At 42.2% G+C, this 25,435-nt stretch overlaps 1 protein-coding gene across 1 annotated transcript in view; it reads left to right on the top strand.

Moving 5' to 3' along the window:
* abcc6a (ATP-binding cassette, sub-family C (CFTR/MRP), member 6a) overlaps window positions 1-25,435 on the top strand; it is a 35,003-nt gene that overhangs the window by 2,344 nt on the left and 7,224 nt on the right. The window contains exons 2-18 of the mRNA XM_033624874.2: window positions 3,047-3,223; window positions 3,328-3,453; window positions 10,787-10,924; window positions 15,012-15,134; window positions 16,258-16,319; window positions 16,456-16,587; window positions 17,862-18,068; window positions 19,622-19,799; window positions 20,023-20,184; window positions 20,281-20,373; window positions 20,927-21,130; window positions 22,043-22,189; window positions 23,334-23,421; window positions 23,974-24,043; window positions 24,138-24,264; window positions 24,359-24,535; window positions 25,076-25,243. Coding sequence (XP_033480765.1) covers window positions 3,047-3,223; window positions 3,328-3,453; window positions 10,787-10,924; window positions 15,012-15,134; window positions 16,258-16,319; window positions 16,456-16,587; window positions 17,862-18,068; window positions 19,622-19,799; window positions 20,023-20,184; window positions 20,281-20,373; window positions 20,927-21,130; window positions 22,043-22,189; window positions 23,334-23,421; window positions 23,974-24,043; window positions 24,138-24,264; window positions 24,359-24,535; window positions 25,076-25,243 — 2,379 coding nt within the window. The remainder of the gene's footprint in view (window positions 1-3,046; window positions 3,224-3,327; window positions 3,454-10,786; window positions 10,925-15,011; window positions 15,135-16,257; window positions 16,320-16,455; window positions 16,588-17,861; window positions 18,069-19,621; window positions 19,800-20,022; window positions 20,185-20,280; window positions 20,374-20,926; window positions 21,131-22,042; window positions 22,190-23,333; window positions 23,422-23,973; window positions 24,044-24,137; window positions 24,265-24,358; window positions 24,536-25,075; window positions 25,244-25,435) is intronic.

Raw genomic sequence — 25,435 nt, 5'->3', positions numbered from 1 at the left:
CCAGTTAAGAATGACATAGATCAAAGATTTCTGGCTGTGCTGTATATTTCACATACAGTACCTGTTAGTAGGAAAAGTCTATCTGCTCTGTGCCGCCATGGCTACATCAAAAATAGAGGAGGCATGTGTTTTTATTAGCTTCTGAAACAGGCTGCGGCCCGTCTGAAATTAAGCTACCAGAACTGGTAAGAGTTGCCACGATCACGATCCCCTGGTGGAGATCTGCACTTTACTGAGTGCACGCCTCTAGTAATGGCTCTTTCTCTGTTTCTGGCAAAACCTCAAAACTATGGCCGTCAAACTTAAATGAGAAAGTGAAAGTGAAGTGTGTACTGGCTGTCTCGTGCGGCTCTCTTTGCCACGAAAGTTCAAAGTACAGATGTGATGTTCTCAGCCACATGACATCCATCACAGAGGATGTTTTAACAGATGTTTTTGTCTGATGTTGGCTACAGAGCACTTTCGGTTATTAAATGTAGTAATCAACCTTTCGCATACTTTTGGAGCAGCGTCACTGCTTACTCCTTACTCTTACTCTTTGTCAACAGCCCCAGGGTAGTGACTGGGATTTATATGGCTTTAAATACTGAACTGAGCATGCACAATCCAGCTGAGCAGAAGAGATTTGATCCAGAAGCACCTATACACGTGAGCTTTATATGGACAAATTTGAAAGGGGGCAATTTAGGAGCAAGCAGTGTATTTAGTTTCTTTCTTTTCAAACCAAGCCGTCCTGTAATTTTAAAAACGGGTCAAAGTATAGGTGAAACTGTCAGGAAAGTGATCAATGCCTTCTACAATTACAGTAGTTCATACACACTGCATACTAACATTTGGTGCATATTGTTGCTATGTTCTCAAGCCAGTGTCGTTATTATAGTCATTTCAGGTACTGAATTTATCCATCAAAAATCTAAAGGATGTAAAACAGGACAGCCTCCTCTACTTTCACATCGCTGTGTCCGTCAGGTAAAAATAGACGCCTTATGGTGACCGAGCTGTTGGCATCTACTAGTTTACTGCAACCACTTCAGCCAGGGGTGAGAAACAGGATAAGTACTGGGCAAAATGCACAAGAAAGTGCTTGGAGAGGGTTTGACAAGTTGGATTTCTTACATAAAAGTGTTCTGTTCATCTGCCTGGCCCTGACCACAGGAGTCAGAAGGGTCTGTGAAAGTAGCCTCCCACACACTGCCTCTCATGAGATTTATCACTTAAATGCATTTTGGTACATCAGTGCTCACAGAGAAGGCTAGTATACAGAATGTGCAAAATGCTGTGTTCATTACATAACGATCATAAACCCATGGGCAGATTATGAGACAGTAGACCCCTGAGTACAGACATACAAAAGGCCCTTCCATCTCTCTTACACAGGAGCAAGACACTCAGACTTTGTGGTGGTTTTGCCTCTTTTTCCGTTGTTGCTTTGTTTCCCTATGTAGTCATTGTGCATCTTTTTGTGGTCTTGCAGGTTATCTCTCTGAGGTCATCATGTGTATTTTTGTCTCTTTGAAGTCATATTCTGTCTCTTCGAGGTAATGCTGTGTCTCTTTGGGGTAGTATTGTGGGTTTGTTTTGTCATTTTGGGTCTCTCTGGGGTAATCTTGTGCATCTGATGTCATTTTGTGGGTTTAGTTGTCATTTTCTGTTTCTTTGTAGTCATTTTGTTTGGCTTTGGTTGTCATTTTGTGTCTGTTCGAGGTCATTTTGTGCCTCTGCAAAGTCATTTTAAATCTCATCCTGGTAGGTACATGTTAATTTCAGAGACATTCTGCAGATAAAAGCCAGGTGGCCCTCCAATACTTTGGGCCCCTGCTTGTGTCCAGTAGGCTTATTCTATGCCTAAACCATAGGCATGGATTATGGGTAGGACGTAACAACTTGAGCATTTGTTCCCTCTCAATAAAATAAAAATTTTAAAGAGAAGCAGAGGACTTTTAGTTGGACAAAAAATACATTTCCATCATAAATTGGTGCATAAAAAATGAACCATAATGCAAGAAATAAAGTGTTTGATGCTTAATATTTCTTGTCAGAGAACCCCCAAATCCCCTGCTTCATATGTGCCTGCCTACCAGCATTGGATCAAAACTTATGCCCTCAACCTGAGCCACCTGTGTTATGGAGGTTTATGTAGGATTTGTTTGTGCAGGCAAAGATGTTGAACAGTCAGACCATGATTCAGACCCTTGTGGCTCCAGAGGTGGGGAACAGTAGCGACTTATGGTAAACTTAAATTAATCATTTTTCCTGCCCTGCTGAGACACGCCGCCCCCTCTGAGCAGCAGCCACTACTCACCTGACGTGGTTCACCGGTAGGGCCGCGTTACGTAATGACCCTGCAGCCGCCACCATTTGTGGCCTCTCTCCCTTATCCCAGTTGGGAGTCTACCAGCACAGCCAGACGACTCTGCCATGCTCGAAGCTTTAAACCACTTCCTGTGGTGACTCCACAGGCCAGCCTCGTTAGCACAGCCAGACACCCTGCCCCTCATTAGGCCACTGAGGTGATAAACAAGGGAAGCAGGACAACAACAAACCACTTAGCCCCTGGTGTTCTTTTTATTTAAACTAAATAAGCTCTACTGCTTCTGCTGCTGTTACATAATCGCAGACTTTTGGCAGCGTTTGCCCAACACACCTCGTCTGTGTGGAATTTTATTGTTTATTGGCGTCATTATTAGTATAATTCTTGACCTCACTTTTTAATGTGTTGACAGCGTACATTGCCCTTTTCGAATTCTGGAAAAAAGCCAGAGACGCGGTCAGAAAAAAATCCTGAAACCGACTCAGCTTTTTCAGTAAAAGAATCACTCTTTCAACTCACACTCTGTCAGGATTGGGCACAGACACACTTTCTGTTGACCTGCTGTGGTTTCACTCTCCACTGCCTCGATGGATGAAACACAGGACCCAAACCAAGTCTGAATTCTCTGGATCTGGCTCTCACCTGCTCTGTCTGTCAGATGATGGATATAATCTCACAGTTTGACTCTTAGGCATATTCTCTTGATCTTAACTTATGACTTTCTCTCTGTTGTAGGACTGGAACCGTACGTGGTACACGGCCAACCCAGACCTGACCCAGTGTTTCCAGAACACAGTACTGGTGTGGGTCCCCTGTATCTACCTTTGGTTGCTGGCCCCCTTCTACTGCCTTTTCCTCTACTGCCATGACAGCGGACGCATTCGAATGTCCTGCCTCTGCTCCGCCAAGATGGTGAGACTTCACACAGACACTTAATTTTACTGTTTTTGACTGAAATCAGATACAAAAGCAGCATTTCTGATGTGACTGTGATGTTTCTCTCTTGTCCTGCTCAGGTGTTGGGCTTTCTGCTGGCCTCCTTTGGTTTTGTGGAGTTCTTCTACATCCTGCTGGAGAGGAGTCAGGAGATCCAGCAGCACATGGTCTTCCTACTCAGCCCCATCATACGCAGCATGACTGTGGTAAATATTATGACTGTCTCCTGATTTTATTCTAGTGTTTACTCACAAGTCTATATTTGTCCAAATGCGGAATTATCAAGCTTATGTAGTTTCAGTAGTATGATGGGTTTTTTTAGATGTAAAATCTGAGGGCCTACTTCTAATCTACTTGCATCAGGGGTGGATGAGCAGCATCCTACAAAGTGATTCAACTCAATTCATCTGCAACATGTTGGCTTAAATCAAGCTGTAGACTCATATACCTGAACACTGGGGTGTGGATTTGAGTCACAAATTTGATGGATTTGATGAATTCTAAAAAGACTTGCAACTCAACTTGGACTTAAACACCAATGAGTCATGACTTAGACTTGAACATTTTGAGTTGAAAATACTTGATAACTTCCCCGAAGCTCAAAGATATAATTTAAAAATTGTGCCACAAACATTAACATTAATCATTCTCAGCAAGTTGATGCTTAATTCTCCAGATCAACTTTATTTGAACCAGTCCTACAGCATCCAGTCAACGTATCCCCGTACAACAGTTTGTATTATATCCTACGAATTAGCATCCCTCAAATGATGTTATGTCTTTAAGGTAAAGTTACGCACTTACAGAGGTTAGGTTTAGGAAATTAAAGTTACTGTAATTAAGTTTAGGTGAGGACGTACCTTCAGATGACTCAGAGTTCACTCAAAGTTTACACAGTTCCAAACACCAGTCTCCTTGGAAAGTCTGACCTCCATCCATACAGGAATACTTCCGTCCTTCTTTTATTCTTTAGTTTTCCCATATATATGGAGTACATACGAATTGGCGCATGATTACGTATGATATGTAAAAATTTGGGGGCAATACTTTTCATAAAAAAACGTAAGAACAGTGCATGAGAGCAGCCTGATCCAGTCAAGTTGCAGGAGAGAACCATGAAGAACTAACTTGCAGTTTGAAAAATGTGCGGGTCAACAATTATAAACAGAGACACAGGAATGAATACAAATTTTACAAAGCATTCATGATTTTTCTAAGTTTATTTACTATTAGTATGTCATTAAAATGGCATTATATTTGGTGAAGAGCACATTATGATTTCTTTATGACTCAAAACTCAAAGTTTCGGTCTTCGGACATGAGTGCAAAGACCTGAAATTCACTGGTCACTTGCAACAAAAAAAAAAGGACTTTGTCTCAACTCTGCGTGAAACACTGCAGTATGCATGAGTATAGTGCACATACTGTGTGGGGCATAATGCAAAAGGCAAAAGTGCATTTCATACATACCACTGAAATCTAATTGTGTGTGAATTGTTAAACCTATAGACTGTTACACTGTTGACAGGTCCTTAAATAACTGAAATAGCAATTTGTCTCAGGTCTCTTATATGAAGGAAATAAAATGTGCCCTGTTGTTTATCCCTGATCAAGTTTTAGGAGATAATGAAATGAGAGGGTGCAACAACAATACACAGTAAATGCCCAAAGAGTTGTATAATTTTGCATTCGTTTTAGAGAGCATCCATAGTGTATGCATGGAAAACCCTTTTACTTTTGACTCATGCAACTGATTTATAGCACAAACCGTACACGTGATGTCCCTCCTGCGTTGCTGTGGGTAACAGAGACGTTTTGGGAATATTTCAGCCAGTGTCCTGCTGGCTCACATGTCAACGTGCAGGCAAATGAAAGAATATATAGTCTATGTAGAGCATGTTGGCCAGACACTGAGGTGCAAAGATGCATAACCAGGGCTAGATTTATAGTGTTGCGGGCAATGCAAACATTACAGTACCCTGTAAACACCGCCAGTGTTTGACCACCACTCATCAGGGTGCAGAGTACATGTGTAGTGACATCGGCTTCTATTTGATGTGGGATCAGTGCACGTACGCATGTATTGCAAGTTTCAATACACTGAAAAATGTGAGTGGTAGGTGCTGTGCAAGAGAGAGCATGTGTCATAAAGAAAAGAATGTATATAAACCAAAAGTAGTTTTGATGTTTTTAGAGGCTTGTTCTCATCCAAAGTATACTATCTGTGAACTCCAGTACCCATACTGCCATAGTATTTAGTGTGCTAGAAGAAGCTTTACTATGTCCCGATATGTAGTATGTCAAATGCAGTATGCCAAAAATACCAGGATGTCCTACTGCGTCAGGTCACATTTTGCAGTTTGCAAGTCAGCATGTTTCTCTGGCTGTTCTGCTCACAATCCTCTGCACAGTCATACGTCACATCGACTGAGCTGCAGACACATGATCGCTCACTGACAGCTGACAGACGCTGCAATGATGGATGACAACGCATTCATGTGACGGATGACCAGTCGAATGGATAGTTATAATAGGGAATAGGAATTGTTTAAGGACATGACTACAAAAATAATAATGACAGAGAAATGCATATGTAATTTTGCTGTCATAAATTTAATACTGCATGTTAAAATTTAACAATATATGGAGTTATTACTCAAAAGTTAAAACTACGTACATTGCAGAGTCACCACAGCAGAGCTCTCTGGGTTGACTTTGATCCAACGTGAACTCAATGAATGTTGTTTTGTTGCAAAGGCATCGATTTTGGGAGGGATACAGCAGGATGAGTCCCCCTTAAAATAACAAACGTGTACTGCACAAAATAAAAATAGCTGAGAACTTTTATTTTGACAAAATTAAAGATATTATGCAGAAAATCCACAAAGTGATGCATAAAAAGTCACCAGAATGCAGGTATTGATGCTCAAAATGTTCTGCCGGAGGACCCCTAACCCTTAATATCATAAGTGTCCCCCCAATGTTGATAAGAAACCTACGCCCTTGTTTTGTTGCATCTCCAAGGTAACCTTAAGTGATAATATTAAAATCCTCTGCATTCAAATATCACATACTTTTTCTTTTTATTTCAAATTTCACACTACGAACTGCAAAAGAAATATGAGCAAGAGGGTCAAAGTTCAAAGTACAACGTTATGACGAAATAGTATGACCCAATTGTATGTATACTTTGTGCAACAGTTCGTACTTTGTAAGGGCAGGAACGCGGAGTATGTTGTTTTTAGGACATCACTACCATTAGAGGCCAATTAGTCATACACTGCGAGGACTGTCTGATTTCTTCATTCAAGTTTATTGTACGTACTTGCATGTTGCTCAGTGGCGTAAGTGCCTTCACTAATCATGTGCCTTAAATCGACCTCATTCGAATCTCTTCCAGCCTTTTGGTTCATCTTTCACCGCTGAATACAAAGTTGATGATATACAATTGTAGCCTGTGTTTGACCTAATTACATAGAAAGCTTCAGTCTTTATATAGGCTACAGGTGCGCTGTTGGAGTGGAAGTTCTGACGCCAGCTTCTTCTTTGAGCGCCATTGTTCTGACCAAGACTGTACTTAAGATACAGCATGTTTAATTGCAATGCAGACAGTAAGAAAGGTTAAGGACAAAACAGATTTACCCTGGAATAAACAAACGCATACTCAAAATCCATAGTTCACTGAGTTCGACAAGAAACAGCTCAAACAACTCAGATGTTTAGATCCAAATCAGTGCGAGACCTGTACAGAGTTATGCAGTCTACATGAGTTCTTTAATCTTTTACAAATGTTGTTTGTTTAACTCCAAACATCCTGAATCAAGCTATAATGCTTCCTCCCCCCTACCTGGATCAGGATGGCATGTACATGTAGGGTGGGCTACAGGACATTATTTATAGAAGATAAGGGCTGCTATGCAATCAGAGAAATGTTTTCAGTGGCTTGTGGTGATGGAAACAACCCCGAATGTTTCTCAGGACATCAATCCCACTCATTTTCTGCAGATTTCAAATGATACTTAACTGACGAGTAGGAGCAAACAGAAGAGGGGTGCAGCGCCTGCCAACATGGGTGGCATGGCAAGTTTAAAATGCTGTTTATACTGAGCAGGAGTGATGTAAGAATTACAATGCAGTGCCAGGGTGCTGAGTCCGCACAGGAAGAGTTGCTGTAGCCCAGTGAGCCTGTAAAGCTGACGCACAGGACCATATACTTTTACTCACAAAGCTTCCTCTCTCTGCAGCCTTATACAGGTCCTGCACAGTCTCGCTCTCCAAAAGTCAGACAGCCTTCACCACCTGTGGTCTTTGCAGACTCTTGAGTAAATAGCAGCACGTGTTTGGGTAGAAATACACTGAGACGCCTCTTGTATCGAGGGATGTATTTCAGAAAAAGGTAATTTATTTTGAGGATATCATTTATCGGACCAGAGGGGCAGACAACAAACATTTGGATTCATACATCATATGAGAGCTTACATCACGTTAAGAGCTTGTCACCGATCTTTAAATGTACTTGCCAGACCTATATTAAAGGATATAATTTCCTTGAGGTTGATCGTAGCCGCCCACTACCAGGCCTTGTGTGCAGGCCTGGAACACTGTGCTCCTCTTGCTCAGACCAGCTTATTTTGCTGCCCTTCAGCTCAAGTTAATGTATGGGAACATTTCTCAGCCCACGAACGAATCGTGGTCTCTATTGATGAAAAGTACACACATGACACTGACTATAATCAGCGATACCATGACGTAAAAGTCGTATTCCTTCCCCAGCACTGCACACTTCCCATGTAATTATAAGGTCGGGTTTTGATTCGGAGCTCAATGATGGACTTAGTTCCACCCACTGACTTCTTCAAACAGATGCGTTGATGGTTTGCAGCAATATGGCGAGTCAGACCGGAAGGCTAGAAATAGGAGGGTACTTGCCCTCAGATGCTCACCCAAGGTCAGCTATATGATTTCCGCGCTTATGGTAAGGTTTGGGGTCGGGCTGCAGCCGCAACCTCATAAGTCTAGGACTTACAGTACTAGCAGTCTAGGACATAAAGTTCTTAGCATGGTGCTTCTGACTGACATACATGGAGGAGATATACAGTCTCAGAGAAGACTAAAGGAATGCTTCACTTGTAAAATGATCATTTGTTTATCAGTTCCTCACCACATTACCTTGAATTTGTCATTAAAACCAGTTTGTTTAATTAATTTATTAATGAATGCTCACAACTCATACAGCATAATCCAAGTCTCATTTATCAGTCGTATGCTTCTCAGACACATTCACTTTATAAAAACACATCAAACAGCTTCATGCAATGACCAGCAGCCTTCCTGTGCATTGAACTCTGCACAAGTGGAGTTCATATGCATGTGTGTAGCGTCATAAGCCATAGATTCACCTTTACTATAAATGCAATTTTCTTATTATACTATTTTATTGTCATTGTCATTTTGTTAGTATTATAAAGGGACTACAACTGCTGCATTTTGTTACAGAACCCTGTGTTGTAGCATGAGAAATAAATGAACCTTGTACCAACAGGGACAAGGATTTCTTTATCATTCTAAGACGTCTTGTTCCTCAAATATCGATGCATTGCAGCAGGCCAATTTTGTCTGTCGGTGGTTTTAGCTGCACAGCCACCCCTGGCAGCTCTAGTGTTATATCAATCAAGGTTCACATGACTACTATATGTAACCTATATGTGATGACTCTGCAGTTCCCCTCAGCTATATAGGACTTTTTTAGGACTTTTTTTTTAAGCATCTCTCAGCTCATTGTGTTGGTTTTACGGCAGCTGTAACCTCAGTTCCAGACAGACACAGCTGTCTTTAAAAAAAGCCCACTGTACGCTACATGCCCAGCACCCAACACCAGACAGACAAGGTTAGCAATTAGCTGGGAAACACAGTGGAGCGTTTAGTGGCTAAAGAGCCACACGTTTCCTTCAGGGGTTAGCGGAGACGAAATTAAAGCTAAAACGAGAGTGATTATTGGACCCACATGAATCAGCTGGACACAGACGCGACTCCAAATTTAGTGCTAATGTTGCTTCATGTTGGCTGAATGTGTACACAAGCAACTGTTTGCCATCGTGTTTGCAATATAAACTTAAGAAGGTGATATAAAGTCAATATTTTGTCTACGGCTTATTGTGTTTCCCCCAAATGGACAAAACTCAATTAATACAGCTTGTGTTGAAAACTGTAAAAAGCTACTCAGTTACTTGTTAGTAGAGTACTTGTAATCTGGACATTTTCACACCATAAGCAAATCAAAAACTTGAAAGTTCACGTGCTTTGAGTTGGCATGTTGTCCCTGTGTTTGCATCCCTTCAGTAGGTGTGCATTTGGCTCCAACATCCAGTCAGATGGACTGGAGACTCTAAATTCCCCATAGGTATGATTGCAAGTGTCTGTGTATTCATCCTTCAATAGATTGGCAAGTATCGAGTGTGTAGGGAAGATGAATGAACCGAAGAATAAATAATCAGTGGGTCACCACAGCGAGTAAATGAAAACCCTGTATGTTGTTTATACCCACCAGAGCACATAAAGATGTTCGCCCTCTCGGCCACCACACAGAAATGTGTACACATCTCCCCATAAAATGTATACGGTTGTTGATGTGAAAAGCTTATATAATTACCAGGCCGCTATAGTTTATAACAGGACAGTACTGTGGCTCATCCCAGAGTAACCAATGTGGTTCCCATTATGAAACCTATACCCGCTTTCTCCCCACTTGGTGATGAGCTGGCATGACAACGTGACGTCTCACTTGGCCAACCACTCAGAGAGGGACCAATTATAGTGGTTGGACGGCAGATGCCTGACTCCTCTGAGGACAGACAGACAGTGTCCAAACAGTGAATCAGGCCTTTTTCTGAAAAAAAAACATCACAGTATAGGGTGTTATTTTAAAGGAACGTATATAATAACATTAAGCTATGTGTGCAGGGCATGCGGCATACCATACATATGTCGTTTCTTTATAGGCGGAAGTCGGCCAGATCACATCTGCGCCTGCGGCCAGGGAAATCCCAGGAACCCAAGTTCTTTCTCAAAACCACAGGCGGCTGCATTAGATCAGACTAAATCTGATTATAACCTCTGTGCTCTGTTAAACGTTGGCAGTGACATCTAATAAGAGAAAGCTGTATATTTTTTTTTTAACTGAATTAAAGTTGGGTAGCACTGAATGGCAGCTTGTGTGGATGTTTTTTGCATATTTAATAAAATTTCACCAGAAAAAAGAAAACAGTTTGAAGTTTGGAAGTGATAGTAACTATAATAAAAAGCTCATTGGTATGTAAATAAGACCGGTTTGAGTTAAAAAAAAACTCAGTTCATACTTGGAAAGCATGTTTTCCTGTCCTTGTTGTGTCTTTGTTGAGTCGCTCCAGACGGTTCTTTAACGTGGCATCACAGATTTGAGTGCTCCCTGGCTCGGGGTTACAGTAGTTTGTTCTCCGGTGCTGTAAGAACCACACATGCGAATTTTGAAATTAGTCTGAGTCTCTCTTTGTCTCTCTCTAGATCTTGGCCTTATGCATCATCCAGTTGGAAAGAATAAGAGGCTGTCGTTCCTCTGTGTTCCTCTTCCTGTTCTGGGTCTTGGCTGTTGTCTGTTCCCTGGTGCCTCTCAGAGCAAAGATCCAGCTGGCCATGGATGAGGTATGTCTTTAGGCCAGTGACACTCAACTTAGAGTGTCCCTGGTGGCGCACTTAGCATTTTCTTATTCACAGAGAAAATTAATTGATTTTTTTTGCACTTTGTGTGTAAAAAAAAGATACCAGAGTGCATAAAAAGCATCAAAATAGAGTTTGTTTATCAGAAAAATGTGCCAGAGGATGATCCCCTGGACCCTCCAGCAGAAGCCCAGAATGTTCATAAATCCTAAAAACACCTCTGCGTACACCTGAACTGTGCAGGGCTGCAAGTTGCATATTAAAGGAGCAGTGTGTAAGATTTAGAGCCATCTGGAGGTGAGGACTGCAGATAGCAACCAGTTGAAACTTCTCCTGGTTAGGATTCCTTCAGTGTCCATTGTTCAGGAGGTTTTTGCCAGGAGCCGAATTATCTGCAGAGGCACCTCCCTCTCCAAAAGAAACAGACCAGGTGATTTAAACTGGTAAAAACACTTAACAAAAGAGTTTCACGTTGCAAAATAGTGTCCCTGTGATGCTGTTTGTCATGTCGGAGATGGGTCGCTAGCCCAGTACCTGGTATTGTAGAAACATGGCAGTGCAACATGGCGAACTATGTAGACGAGGACCTGCTCCCTGTGTAGATATATATGGCTCAGTCTAAGGCAGTGGTTCCCAACTGGTCTGGCCACGGGGTCCAGATTTCTCCCTGTCATTAGTTCAAGGTTCACACAGTTTAATATATTCAGCATCATGCTGTGGAGCTAGTTTGCTGTCTCTGTCAGGTAGCTGGCCCTTAGTCAATAACTCTACAGCAGGGAATGACACCTCAAAATAAAAGCTATGCACCAGATATTCAATGTACTTCAAAATAAAGTGTGTTTTTCACAAACTTAATGCTTCGGCCCACTTTTGGGAGCCACTGTTCTAAGGTATCAATAACAAACTTATTTACTTAACATACTTATTGTGTTTCATTTCTGCCAATATATCCCCCTAACACCTGCACACTGGACCTTTAACTGTCCCCTGGCCATTTTGCACAAGTGGCCCCCGGGCAAACCAAGCTGAGTATCCCTGCTTTAGTCTATTAATTCATACAGAATATTAACACTATACAGTACCACACAGTATAATAGATATATCATCATCTTTTCCTACTGTATGTAATAACACTTGGTGCTTTATTCCAAATGTCTTTGTATTGAAAGAAAGGAATAATTTAGAGGCAAAGTGAATGTGTTTGTCAAAAATGAACTCAGTGAACCTGCAGTGTCAAAACACCATACAGGGATATCTAATCAGGTCTACTTCTACACATAGTCTAGACACAAGACTCCAGCAACACAGCTTGAGATATACCCTGTGTCAGCAAAGAGTTTCTGTTTCATCCCCATATTTCAACCAAGGTAACCCAAAGTTAACCAAGTGTTGGAGGATGAAAATGCCAATTCTGGTCAGGCCTGTGTGTGTTTAAGTTTTCCCTTTTCTTCCTGTGTCTCGTGTCAGACACTGCAATCATTGTTGCACGGGGTAAGTTTCTATTTGAGCGCACGCAGCCGTGGGGCAGTCGCATTTGCATTTCTATAAAAAACACACATACACACACACATCCATATTTCTGTTTTATCGTCCTCAGTGTGACATTCCCACACTGCTTGGGGGAGAGTAATGATGGCCCTGGGATAAATGCTGGTGAGACATGGCAGCCTAGGGTCAGACCAGAGGAACGTCAGCGCTGTGTTTATGGGCCTACACTGCCGTAAACACAGCCAGATGGAAATCTATGCATCCGCACATAATGCGAGGCCATTTGGAATTCGGACAGATGTTTTCATTTCATTCAACCACACGCATGCACATAAGATACACACGTGACCACCCATATATTTCTCCACCATATCGTATCCACTGGATTTTGGATTACTGCAGAAAATAAGCTCTGTGGCTGACAAAAATTTATGATAGTTACACTTGACAATCTTCACAAAGGAACACCACTTTTAGGATTTCTGAGGCATAAATTCAATCGCCGGAAGTGAAAAGTTAACACTAAGTCATAAAGAAATGACACCACAAACACATGACTTCAACATCACCACCTCAACAAGGCTGCAAAGCCATGTCCAGCGTGACGATAACCAAAAACCTGTTGACTCATTTCCGGGTTTGGACTCATTCCTTCACCACTCCGTGAAGACAACTACTAAAACAAACAAGTTAAAAAGACGGAGCAAGGACTTTTCACTGCACCCTTCATTCAATAAAACAAAGGATGTTAACACTGACCTTTCACTAAGCTAATAGAATAGTTCAACATCCAGGGGAAACATTCTTAGTTAATTTCCTTCCGAGAGTTAGTTGAGAAGAACCCCATGTGGCAAGCTGTCAAGTCTGTATATCGAGATCATTAACTGACTTAAACTTTGTAATATTTCGCTCCATTGACTCTGTTTAGAGCTTCTCTTTCTACGTGCATTTGTCTCTCGAGCGTAGCTGTGATGATGAACAATTCACTGATGATTACGCCAGTGGTGACCACAGCACAAGACACTTATCCATCCAAGATGGCAGCACTGCCCCAGAATACTCTAGGATTCCTATTCCCTCTTAGAAGCTTAATTAAGGCTAATTAGCTTAATTTAGCGCACAGACAGGAAGCTAGCTGGGCTCTGTCAATAGGTGACAAAATCCACCAAACAAAACCTCTAAAATCTTGTTTCTTTAATCTGTCTGAAAATGTAGAAAAAATAAAAAATGTAAAAAAAAAAGCATTCTTATGTTGTTGTTTTTGTTTTGTTTTTTTTGTACGAATTTCAACAAAAAAGATATAACTTTTTAATTATGAGTTAGAGGTGCTGGTAGGAGGATTCTGTTACCTTCTTTGTGCTAAGCTAAGCTAACCAGCTGCTGGCTTAGTGTTGTATATGGGTGCATGTCACAGTTTGTCTTGTGGAATATTTAGTTGCTGACATCTTTAATATTGCAGCACATTTTTTCTGTGCGCGATAGTAAATGGTATTCTTATCTTGTCATAAGAAGAACAAGTGTTGCAGCACAGCTCAGCAGTTCGATTATCTCACATTTACATATTGCACTGACACATTTTCTAAATATTTATAAAGAAAGTGTCTAATTCACATTGCAGTGACGATGGTTTCAGTTGACTGAGTTCATGTTTGTTGACCCTTTGCCATTCTTAGTCGCTTGACCTACATTTTTTTCCCCACCCACTCTCAGACCATCTTGACCCTGTTTTTCAGTGTGTGGCCGGATCCATTTGGCCCCTTCGTATCTCCTTTCTGGGCACAGCACCACACTTTTCAGAGAAAGTCGTTTTTACTGTTTACCATGGCTCTGACTTTCATATTCTGTTACACAACAGACTGGCTGTGGCAAGTAGCCTTGACCCAGTAGTAAACAATGCCTCTGCCAAACCCCACAATTTCTGTATGTTAAGAATAACATGCGAGTCCTACATTTCACAAAAGTCTCTGAGTGGTTAATATCGCAGCTGCTGCCTTGATTGAATGTAAGGGTGCTGGTTTGTAAAACCACAATCTCCCTATTTACAGATACGGTCTCTTAGCGTGACTGAGAGGCAGCTTTAACTATTGCTTCATTTATATAAAGAACACCATTAAAGACTTTGGCTTTGCACACTGATTTAGCCTAAAGGTCCCAAAATACTCTTTATGATGTCTGTGATCTTGGCGTATAAACCATATCCTCTCCTATACAATGTGTAAGCATGGGAAACGCCATGTAATGAATTTTCGTGTTGTTGTGAAACTGCACACAAAGCTGCAAAGAAGATAAATGCGGCTGCAAACCACAGGATGTTGTTTGATTTGTTAAGTTATGTTGAAAGAGATGAAACAACCAAAACATTGCGATCCTGTTGAAAACCTTATGTCTTTATTTAAGAACAATGTTATTTTTCTGTGGTGTACGCTCAGCCACAGAGCCAATTAATTGTGCGCATGGTTTAAAATAAAAGTCTGCCTTACGAAACTTGTCTGGAATAGCTTAAAACAAATAAACTGAAGGAACCCTGACTGAAAGACTAGTGTTTTTCAGCAGCCTCCTTAATCTGTGCTTTCTTACTCCACAGGGCATTGCCTCCGATATTGTGCGATACCTCGCCTTCTTCTCCTACTTCACAATCCAACTGGCCCAGCTCTTCCTGTGCTGTTTTGCTGACCAGCCTCCAGAGGGAAAAACTGTCTTGGAAAAGGTAGGTAGAGGAGAATGTATCCCACTTCCGTTCAAAAAAGTCCAATACCAAGGAAAGAAAACGCCTGAGCAGCTGTCTTGTGGTTTTAAACTTTTGTTGTCAAGACATTTTTCCCTTTTGGAGGAAATGATGTGATTCACCTCCCTCCCTCCTTCCACTCTCACTTCACCGCCTTGGCTTCCTATGAGGGGAGTGTGAATGTGTGTTTGTCGTTGTTCTCCGGCATACCATCAACGTGACTCACTTTAGTGTTGGATAACATCACGACCGCTGCTTAGAGTCCATGACCACACAACAACACAGGCATTACTTAATACAGATCTCACTGTGCCATCAAACATGAGCCTGACAATACTTTGTCAAGCTCGAAATGGCATGTTGACTCAGGGGAGATGACAGGTGAATGAAAATTAGCTTCCAATCAATCAAACAAACGTGTGACGTAATATTTCCCCGGTGATAAACAATCAAAATAGCTGGAAAAGTCCCTAAGAAACTCTTGGCCGGCGGTGAGAAGGCTGAGGGTGCAGAAGCCGCAGTCTGGCGTGGTGGACACACCCATTGGTCGCTTCTTGGTGTGTCCTCCTTGTCTTCCTCCACCTCCTCCTCCTCTCCGCCCCACGCTCTGGTTAGAGTTACTCACAGGAAGAGAGGAAGTGAGGGGACGAAGAGCAAGAGCACTGGTAATGAAGAGAGCAAACACCCGGGTGAGGGGGTGGCAGGGTGGAGAGATGCCGTAAAGTATGCGTGAGAGGAGCCAAACTTTCTGTGTGTCTGAATGTGTGTGTGTGTGTGTGTGTGTGTGTGTGTGCATGCACTTGTTGGACAGCTTGTGATGACACATTTCCGCTCTGTCTGCGCTAGACCTCAAAACGTCATCTCCACCATGCACTAACACTGAATTCTATTTATGCTGTCCAGTGGGAGTTCATGGCCTCTGCTCCCCACAATAGACCCCCTGACTGTACACACATTAGCATCATTAAACACACTCTTCACAAGTGCACTATTCAACTGTCAACCGAATGCCTCTGTGAAGCTGTGTGTGTGTCCACAAAATCCTTTAAGTGGGAAGAGATTTACTGCGAAAACAACAGTGAGTCTGGTCTCTAATCTGTTGCAGAATCCCTGTCCCGTGAAAGATGCCTCTTTCCTGTCAAAGATCCTCTTCTGGTGGTTCACTGGGTAAGATGGTTCTTCAAAACCCCATCATTTTTTGGCTTCGGCTGACTCACTCAGCAACAGTTTGTACTTGTTTACAATAATATGTGTGTTTTGTTGACGATTATGTGAGTGAATCATCTCCTCGCCACCTCCTCAGGCTTGTTGTGAAAGGATATCGCACACCACTGGCAGCAGAGGACCTGTGGACCCTCAGGGAGGAAGACACGTCACGGAAGATCATCTCTGAGCTGGAAGAGGACTGGACAGACGAATGTGCCAAACTTCAAAAGTGAGAACCCCCGGGGAGTTTAGTGTTGTACTTTCATTAAGGTGGGAGACTCACAAAAGACAGCTTAAAGGGCAATTTGTCCAAAAATCAAAAATACACATTTTTCCTCTTACCTGTAGTGTTATTTATCAGTCTAGATTGTTTTGGTGTGAGTTGCAGAGCGTAGAGATGTCTGCCTTCTCTTGAGTATAATGGAACTAGATGACACTAGGTTTGTGGTGTTCAAAACACCAAAATAGTACATTTGAAAAACTCAGCAGCAATGTCTCTTCCCAGAAATCATGACCCAGTTACTCAAGACAGTCAAGACTGTACTCAGAACACTACATTTCCCATAATGCAACAAATAGCATCGTTTGGTCGGACCCTCCCTGCCTTGTTAACACTTAAGTCTTTCAAATTCCATGCCCCCAGTCTGTAATGCAAACTTAATGCTATGAATTTTTAGTCTTTAAGCCCAAACCAAAATAATCCTGATGACATCATAACCCTAATGACATCACCTGGGTTATTTTAGACTTTAGAAAGCTGAATTTAGAGCCACAGGAGATATAATATGGAGCACACATCTTGTTTTTAAATGATGTGTAATACCCCTCATGATGAGTAAAATGACCCTTATGGATAACATCTGCCCCTTGACTGAGCCCTGTGATTGGCTGCCTAATCTTCTGTTTATCAGACATTAGTTGTAGCATGAAGAATCACACAGCAGAAGACTAATCTTCAAAGAGAAAAGACATGTGCAGGATGTGCACATGTGGCCTGCTATTTTGACACAGGCCTGTGATTCACCATATATTGTCTCGCTATTTTCACAGATTAACAGCCAAAGGTTCGGCTCCGTTTTATTGCATTGTGGTCAAACGTCAGCATGGTGCTGGCTAAATTAATGACCCAAGCAGAGCATGACTTAGCCATGATTGAGGTAAATTGAAATTCTGGATGTCTCATCGACAGAGGCATTTTGGGCCAAAAATAGATCCAAAAGAGTCCCTTGAGGACAGTACCATAATGTGAAGAAAAGAGCCCGGTGCCATAGCTTGTTAACGTGATCCAGCGCTTTGAAGGTCCCTCGTTAAGTCCAATAATTATGTCAGTGTATAATGCTTTTTACTGCTGGTGAATTCTTGAGTCCATCAGTGATGATACGAGTAACAACAGGGTTTATTTTTTACAGTCTGTTTTACATTAAAGACTTAAAAGGCGCCAGCATCATGTTGGGGCATCTCTGACACAGATGTGTGACTGCGTGCGTTCTCTCCCTCTGGCAGGCAGGAGAAGGCCTTAGCGTCGGGCGTGGCGTTGGGGAGCAGACTGCCAGACCAGGCCCAGCTCCTCAGGAAGTTGCAGAAGGAGCAGAGCTCTGGCTTCTTCCTGCTCAGGACACTGGCACGCAAGTTCGGTCCATACTTTCTGACTGGTACCCTGTGTATCATCTTCCACGATGCCTTCATGTTCGCCATCCCCCAGGTGCTCAGGTAAGACTTACAGGAAAAGTGCACCAAAACTGAAATATGCTCTCACTGTGAGTGCAATCTGGCAATAAATAGCTGTGGTGTAATTTGCCAGTGTTTGGAGATATTAGCTGTACCTCGACCCAATACTGTGAAGCTCTGGGGTATTTGGTTTGTGGTGCAGACAGCGGCCAAAATAACAAGATAATCCACAAAAGTTCTTACGCAGAGTTTGTTTATTCTGCACAAAGATAGAGATCAGGCAGATGTGCTTTGATAAAAAACAAGTTCTCAATAAAACCGCTCATAAGAAGGTTGCTAGCGCAGGTAACCATGTCATTATATCTGGAAAGAGATGTTGTTGTTGAGTTTTTTTAAATATAACTTTTTCAGTGCTCGGAGTCCCACAAACCAATGGCATTGAATGCACTGTATTAAGAAAAGCTGCAGCCAATATTCCCAAACCTCAGCTCAAATTACCTGGATGGACTGCAGTCCAGGCGAGAGTAAAAATAGGTTTTATTGTGGGTTTGGGGGATGAACAGTCCAATTCAACTTAGGCATTTAAATGAAAGAGATTAGATTTTCCTGGTATGATCATTTAAAGAAACATGGGTTTAGCAGATTGAGGCAAAACAAAAAATACCACAGTCAAGATATATGTTACTGTGTCAACAACTCCTTGGTAGTCACCTCAGATATCACCTTCATTGTCCCGTTTTCAATGATTTGTGACTCAGACAACCGAACAACAACAGAAGCTGGCAGCAGTGAAAACAGGTCATGGCTGACCCGCCACCCGCCACACAATCCCACTAGCCAGACTGGAATGTTGTTGTTGATGCACAGCACAGAATCAGTGGAAGTGTTAATTACGGTCATGGAGCTGTGAGCAGGAAAAGTAGACGAGACCACAGGGCCTCTGTGCTCCACTAAGGAGGACAGGCGGAGAAGGAGAGGAGGCTCTAAATGGCAGAAATGCTGCCGGGCCACAATAAGGGAGCCGCTGGCCAAGTGTGAGGGCAGCCCGGCCACAAGCTGAGCACTGTTGTGCAACTTGAACTACTTTGTGTGCACCAGTCAGCCAGCAGCCACAGCAGCGCTCACGGCCATTGGTTTAAGGAGCACAATGAAAGTCCCATAATACCACAGTGAATGAAAAAACACAGTAAAAAAAATCATGTTGACAGGGTAAAAAGCTGTCTGCACTGATTTGTTTCATTCATTACTTTCCAGGGAAATTCATGCACTGAAATATGGTTTTGATGCAGTGTAAACATGATCCAAAAAAGGTTCAATGTGTAGGATTTAGGGGGATATACTGGCTGCTATGGAAAATAATAAAATAAGTATGTTTTTTTAAGTGTATAATCACCTGAAAACAAGAATCGTTGTCTTTTTGTTACCTTTGAAGGCATTTATATCTACATACGGAGCAGGTCCTCGTCTACAAAGATTGCCATGTTGCAATTCTAACCAGGAGGGGTTTCAGCCAGTTGCAATCTGCAGTACTCACCGTTAAAAACGTCCAAACTACTAAACATCCGCATTGATCTTCTACTTCTCTTCCTCCACAGTCTTCTTCTGGGTTTCATGAGAGACGAAGACGCACCACTCTGGAAAGGCTATTTCTATGCCACCCTGATGTTCCTGCTGTCCTGTCTCCAGTCCCTCTTCAACCATCAGTACATGTACACTTGCTTCACAGTGGGGATGAGGGTGAAGACAGCTGTTATGGGCTTGGTTTACAGGAAGGTGGGTAAATCCACGGACATGTAGCCACTAACCTCTAGACACCACAAAAATTATGTTTTAAATGGCAAAAACAAAAGCGGTCTCTCTTTCCAGACAGGAAAACAGCGTATGATGAACAGCTTTTACCTAAGATGGATGATCGTCTGAAATCTTTACGAGGGTGTAAATTTATATTGGACAACCAAGAGCTAAAATGTCTTTGTCTCTTTTGTTGTCAATCCAGTCTTTGGTGATAAACAGCTCTGCCAGGAGGACTTGCACTGTGGGCGAGATTGTCAATCTGGTCTCAGCAGACACTCAGAAGCTCATGGACTTTGTGGTGTACTTCAACGCTGTCTGGCTGGCTCCTATTGAAATTGCTCTTTGTCTCTTCTTCCTCTGGCAGGTACGTCGAAATGTTTTTCACAATGGCACTCATTCTTGCGTGACTGCTTTTTAACTGAAAGGAGTTTAACACCATTTCATTCTTTGTTTTATTCAGCATCTCGGGCCTTCGGCTTTGGCAGGAATCGCCACTGTCATTCTCATTTTTCCACTCAACGGATTCATAGCAAAGAAAAGAAGCAAGCTGCAGGTAAAAAAGCACTTACAGGAATCCTTCACACATTCGCTCCAGTAGCCCTGACATCTGGCATGTTAGGTCAGGGATGCCACAGCTGGTTTAGATAGTGGCTGAAGAGCCGCGTGGGTGTTTGGCCTGGATGGTACATTCTCTCTTGTCCTTTTGATGTCTGCCCCATATAACGTGTTTGAAAAACAATGAAAGGAAAGGGTGGGCAGTAGGAGGACATCATTTTTCATTTCTTTGGAAAAACAACAGACGGCTCTGTAAATTTGGATGCCAATTTAATCGAACTTGGTCTTGAATGCAGTGACCACATTCCTGGCCCTTTGTTGTTTCCGTGTTGTAAAAATCACCAAAATGTAACAAGCAATAAATTCTTACAGAATTAAACAAGTTCTATGATGTTCAGGAAAACTACTACAGCTGTAATGAGGGCAGACAAACCCATGTTCACAAATGCATGTATTTGCTTTGGTCTGGTAATTGTCTTTCCACCGTACCACAGTTTCAGCTCTGGAGAGTTTATTTTTCTGACAGTAAAACCTCTTTGTCTGGTCAACAGGAGATTCAAATGAAGTTCATGGATGGCCGCATCAGACTGATGAATGAGATCCTGAATGGGATAAAGATCCTGAAGTTCTACGCCTGGGAGAAGGCCTTCCTGGAGCAGGTTTTGGGCCACAGAGAAAAAGAGCTCAAAGCCCTGAAGAAGTCTCAGATACTTTATTCCATCTCTATTGCATCCTTCAACTCCTCATCTTTCCTGGTAAGGGCACTCAACTAAAAGAGCCACTAACAAAAAGCCTACATGCAAAGCCCAGCTTACAGTGTTTAGTGTGAAGAGCTTTGTACAAGTCCAGTTAAAGGGTAACTTTTGCATTTTTCAACCTGAACCCTATTATTTTAATTTTTGTGACTCTCGTGTGGCTTTCATGACATATTTCAGCAAGGCAACACTGGAAACGTGAGTGAGAGGCAATAGTGTGTTGAGTTGGAGTACAGGAAGCGTAGTTTAATGTTATCTAAAAGGTTTTCAGTGTTGCAGAGTTGTCTTCCTGCAAGTGATATCTCATGAGATTACAAAACAAGACTTCTCCTTGAGACTTGAGACTTAGCCACAACAGTGAACAGACCGGAATCTGAGCCTGACTTTGGCAAAAATAACCACTTTCAATGGATATAAAGTGATGGTGCCCAATGCCCCATAATGCACGGCTGCTGGCTGCAGCCCTCTCTCTCAACACCAGACCAGTGTCAAGAGCTGTTGTTAGTCACTTCGACACAAAAACTGGAAAAGTAGAGTCCAAGTTGAAAGATGCAGGAGCTACCCTTCAACATCACAGTACAGGAAAAAAAAGCCTCGGACAAATTAAAGAGCCGTGCTGCTAGCGTGGCAAAAAATGAAACAAAGCATGAAATTATATATTTGTGACCTGTCTTTAAAGATTCATATCTTCTGTAAGGCTCGGGGCTGAGTGCCTCAGACAGGGTGGGGAAGTCAAGAGACTGCTGAGAGACAGACTAATGCATTACTGTTAGTTTTGCTCTTTTCTTGGGATATATTGACAATTAGAGAAATTTAGAATAATACCAGCCTTATCCTCTAAATTGTGTCTTCAAAGATCGCACAAGTTTTTGCCTGTAAAGGTAACATTTAACATCTATTTTTCCACCCAAGATTGCCTTCGCCATGTTTGGAGTCTACGTGACGCTCGATGACAGGAACGTCCTGGATGCACAGAAGGTTTTCGTCTCAATGGCGCTGATCAACATCCTGAAGACCCCACTCAGTCAGCTGCCATTTGCCATAAGCACGACTATGCAGGTAGGGGACATTTTAATTTAATACCAGTGATTAAGTTGTTTTTTTCCACCTGTGGTTCATGATAAGCAAATTTTAGGGCCCCACTCAAGGGTATTAAAGGTCCAGTGTGTAGGATTTAGGGGCAACTGTTGGCATACATGCTAAATAATATTCATAACTATGTTTTTATTAGTTTATAATCACCTTAGAATAAGAAACATCGTGGGGGTTTTTTACCTTAGAATGAGCTGTTTATATCCACATACGGAGCAGGTCCTCCTCCACGGAGTCCACCATGTTGTTTTTACAGTAGCCCAGAATGGACAAATCAAACATTGGCTGGCCATATGCATTTCTGCATTGGCCACTGTAGTTCTCCTACACGCTTGGCACATGGGAGAGGTTTCAGTTCTGCAACCTCACAGCTTGATGCCACTAAATCCCACACACTGGACGAAGCCAAAATGCAAATACCAAAAACTGCAGTTCTTTGAACAGCCACTTGAGGATCAATCCCCATAGACACCCATGTTTACAAGCCCCACTGTACAGCATAAATAAACATGTTTACAGCCTGGTAAAAACAAAAATGGTTTGGTCTTTATAGCAAATTTCAACATTCAAGACAACTGTAGACAACTCTACATAACTCACGCGTTAACATTTTGTTAAGGCTTAAAATTACTCATATTTTTATTTTACTGATGGCTGTCTGCGAGGTGTCAACAGTCTTTGGGTCAGCCTCCCCCCTTGCTCCTCCACAGCTCCACCCTCTTTGTCCAAAACATGGTCACTTCTGACTCCAAAACACCAACATGGGGACGGCCGAAATGCCAAACACAAGGCTTCAAAACCACAGTCCACAAACCAGTGGGTGACATCACCGTGGCTACATCTATTGGTTTATATAGTCCATGGTTCTTACTTTTATAAACCTTGCCCCTGACAAATACCCTTCAAATTAAAATAAAAAAACTACCACTAAAACTGAAACTAATAACAAACTGAACTAAAACTAAAACAACTCAAGTGAAATGAGCAAACCCACTCTGAAAACTAGCTGAACTCGAAAACAAAAATTACAAACGAAATGAAATGAAAAATACAGAACTATAATAACTCTCCCATATGATGGCTGTAGGTCTAACCGCTGGCTCTGTTTCAGGCTATGGTTTCACTGAGACGTCTGGGAAAGTACCTGTGCTCAGAGGAACTGAAACTGGACAATGTCTCCAAGGCTCCAGTGAGTTCTGGTAAGAGCCCCACCCTTGTTTGAGCTTTAACTTTCTGCACTGTTTTATTTCACCAATTTTAAAAAATTTGTTCCCCATACTGCCTGAAATCACAGGCTGCCATGATCAATATGAGCAGCCCGCAGGATTTTGTTGTTTATATCTGTGGAGCACCACAGCCTTGTATGGATCATGTGCACTGTCACTTCCTGGGTCCCGGGCTGACTGGTAGACAGGGTAATTATAGGATGTTCCCATTTAGTGGTTGAACGTAAATCACAGCATGAATTCAGACATATGATTCATAGAGAATAAAAAAAATACTGCAGTCCTCCTCTGTCTGTAATCTGTCAACACTTCCTAAGACAGCTTGTGAAAAAGCAACAGCTCTGTAATTTGTATGATTAAGCAAATTCACTTGTAATTATGCCCAGACTGCGCTCTGACGAGTAACTTCAAGGGGAATTTTTTGTTTTGAAAGTTTGTTTGTGGCTCAGGTTGGAAGAACACGTCCCGTCCTCAGCGTTTATTGCAGGTTTTGTTCATTTTACTCAACTGTTTTTCCTTGTTTAGATGGAGAAGACGTGGTGATAGAAAACGGCACTTTCAGCTGGTCTGCAGAGGGCCCTCCATGTCTTAAAAGGTACGAGTTATTACAAAAAGAATAAAAACAAATGACTTAATCTACAGTAAAAACAAAGAGAGACTTACAGGACAAGGTCTTTCTTTGTTGACAGGATCAGTATCCATGTGCCACGAGGTGCCCTGGTCGCTGTGGTTGGGCATGTGGGCAGTGGAAAGTCTTCTTTGTTGTCCGCCATGCTCGGTGAAACAGAGAAAAGAAGCGGCCATGTCGCTGTTAAGGTATTGAGCTCATGCCCCATGTGCAAGTTCTATTCCTAGTTGTGGGTTTCGTTTAATATATACTGACTCTTTCTTCTGACATCTGTCTCCGCAGGGCTCTGTGGCCTATGTACCCCAGCAAGCCTGGATCCAGAACGCCACAGTTCAGGACAACATCATATTCGGCCGAGAGAAACTGAAGACATGGTACAATCGAGTGCTGGAGGCCTGTGCGCTGCTGCCTGACCTGGACATCCTACCTGCCGGAGATGCTACAGAAATTGGAGAGAAGGTATATATGGAAATGGAGAAATGGTGATTTAAAGTGCAGTGTGGAGGATTTAGGGGGATATATTGGCAGAAAGCATGTTTTCTAAAGTGAAACTGCTTTATTCAGTGGTTTTACTGGTTTAAATCAACGGGTCTGTTTGTTTTGGAGAGGAGGAGACCACTGTGGATAATTCAGCTCCCAGTAAAAACCTCCTGAATGTCTGGATCTAAGTTCTCAGACAAAAAAGGTGAGCATTCATTAGTAAGTGCTAGGATAGCAGCCCATCTCCGACATGCAGTACAGCGTCAGAGAAACTGATTTGTAACATAGAAATGCTTTATTCTTTGTTTTCTCCTGTTTACATCTCCGGGTCTGTTTGTTTTAGTGAAGAAGAGACCTATGCAGATAATTCAGCTCAGGAGAAGTTTCAGCTGGTTGCAATTTGCAGCACTCATTGCTAGATGCCACTAAATCCCTGTAAATCTTACACACTGTTCCTTTAAATAAATCTCTAAATTCAGTGAGTTTTACCTAGCCTTTTGAATAATTGCATCCATGCAGGGACTGAACCTCTCAGGTGGGCAGAAGCAGAGGGTGAGCCTGGCCAGAGCTGTCTACAGAAAGGCTGATGTATACCTCATGGATGATCCTCTGTCTGCAGTTGATGCACATGTGGGTCAACACATCTTTGACAAAGTCATTGGACCAAAAGGAGTCCTTAGAGACAAGGTAATATATTTAACAAAACAAAAATCCAATTCAGCTGCAAAGAGTCAAAACATGGTTTTACAATACCTACACCAAACACATGGCCTGCACTATTGTTATCATATTGTGGAAACCACCACTTTGCTGACACCTTTGTTTTCAAGAAAGCCTCAATTTAGTGTTGGATTGTGCTTACATGCTATTTTCTGTCGT

The sequence above is a fragment of the Epinephelus lanceolatus genome, chromosome 3 (genome assembly GCF_041903045.1).
Source record: "Epinephelus lanceolatus isolate andai-2023 chromosome 3, ASM4190304v1, whole genome shotgun sequence".
In the NCBI taxonomy this organism is placed as follows: Eukaryota; Metazoa; Chordata; class Actinopteri; order Perciformes; family Serranidae; genus Epinephelus; species Epinephelus lanceolatus.
Note: the sequence above shows the minus strand (reverse complement) of the source record. Positions and strands in the feature narration are given on the sequence as shown.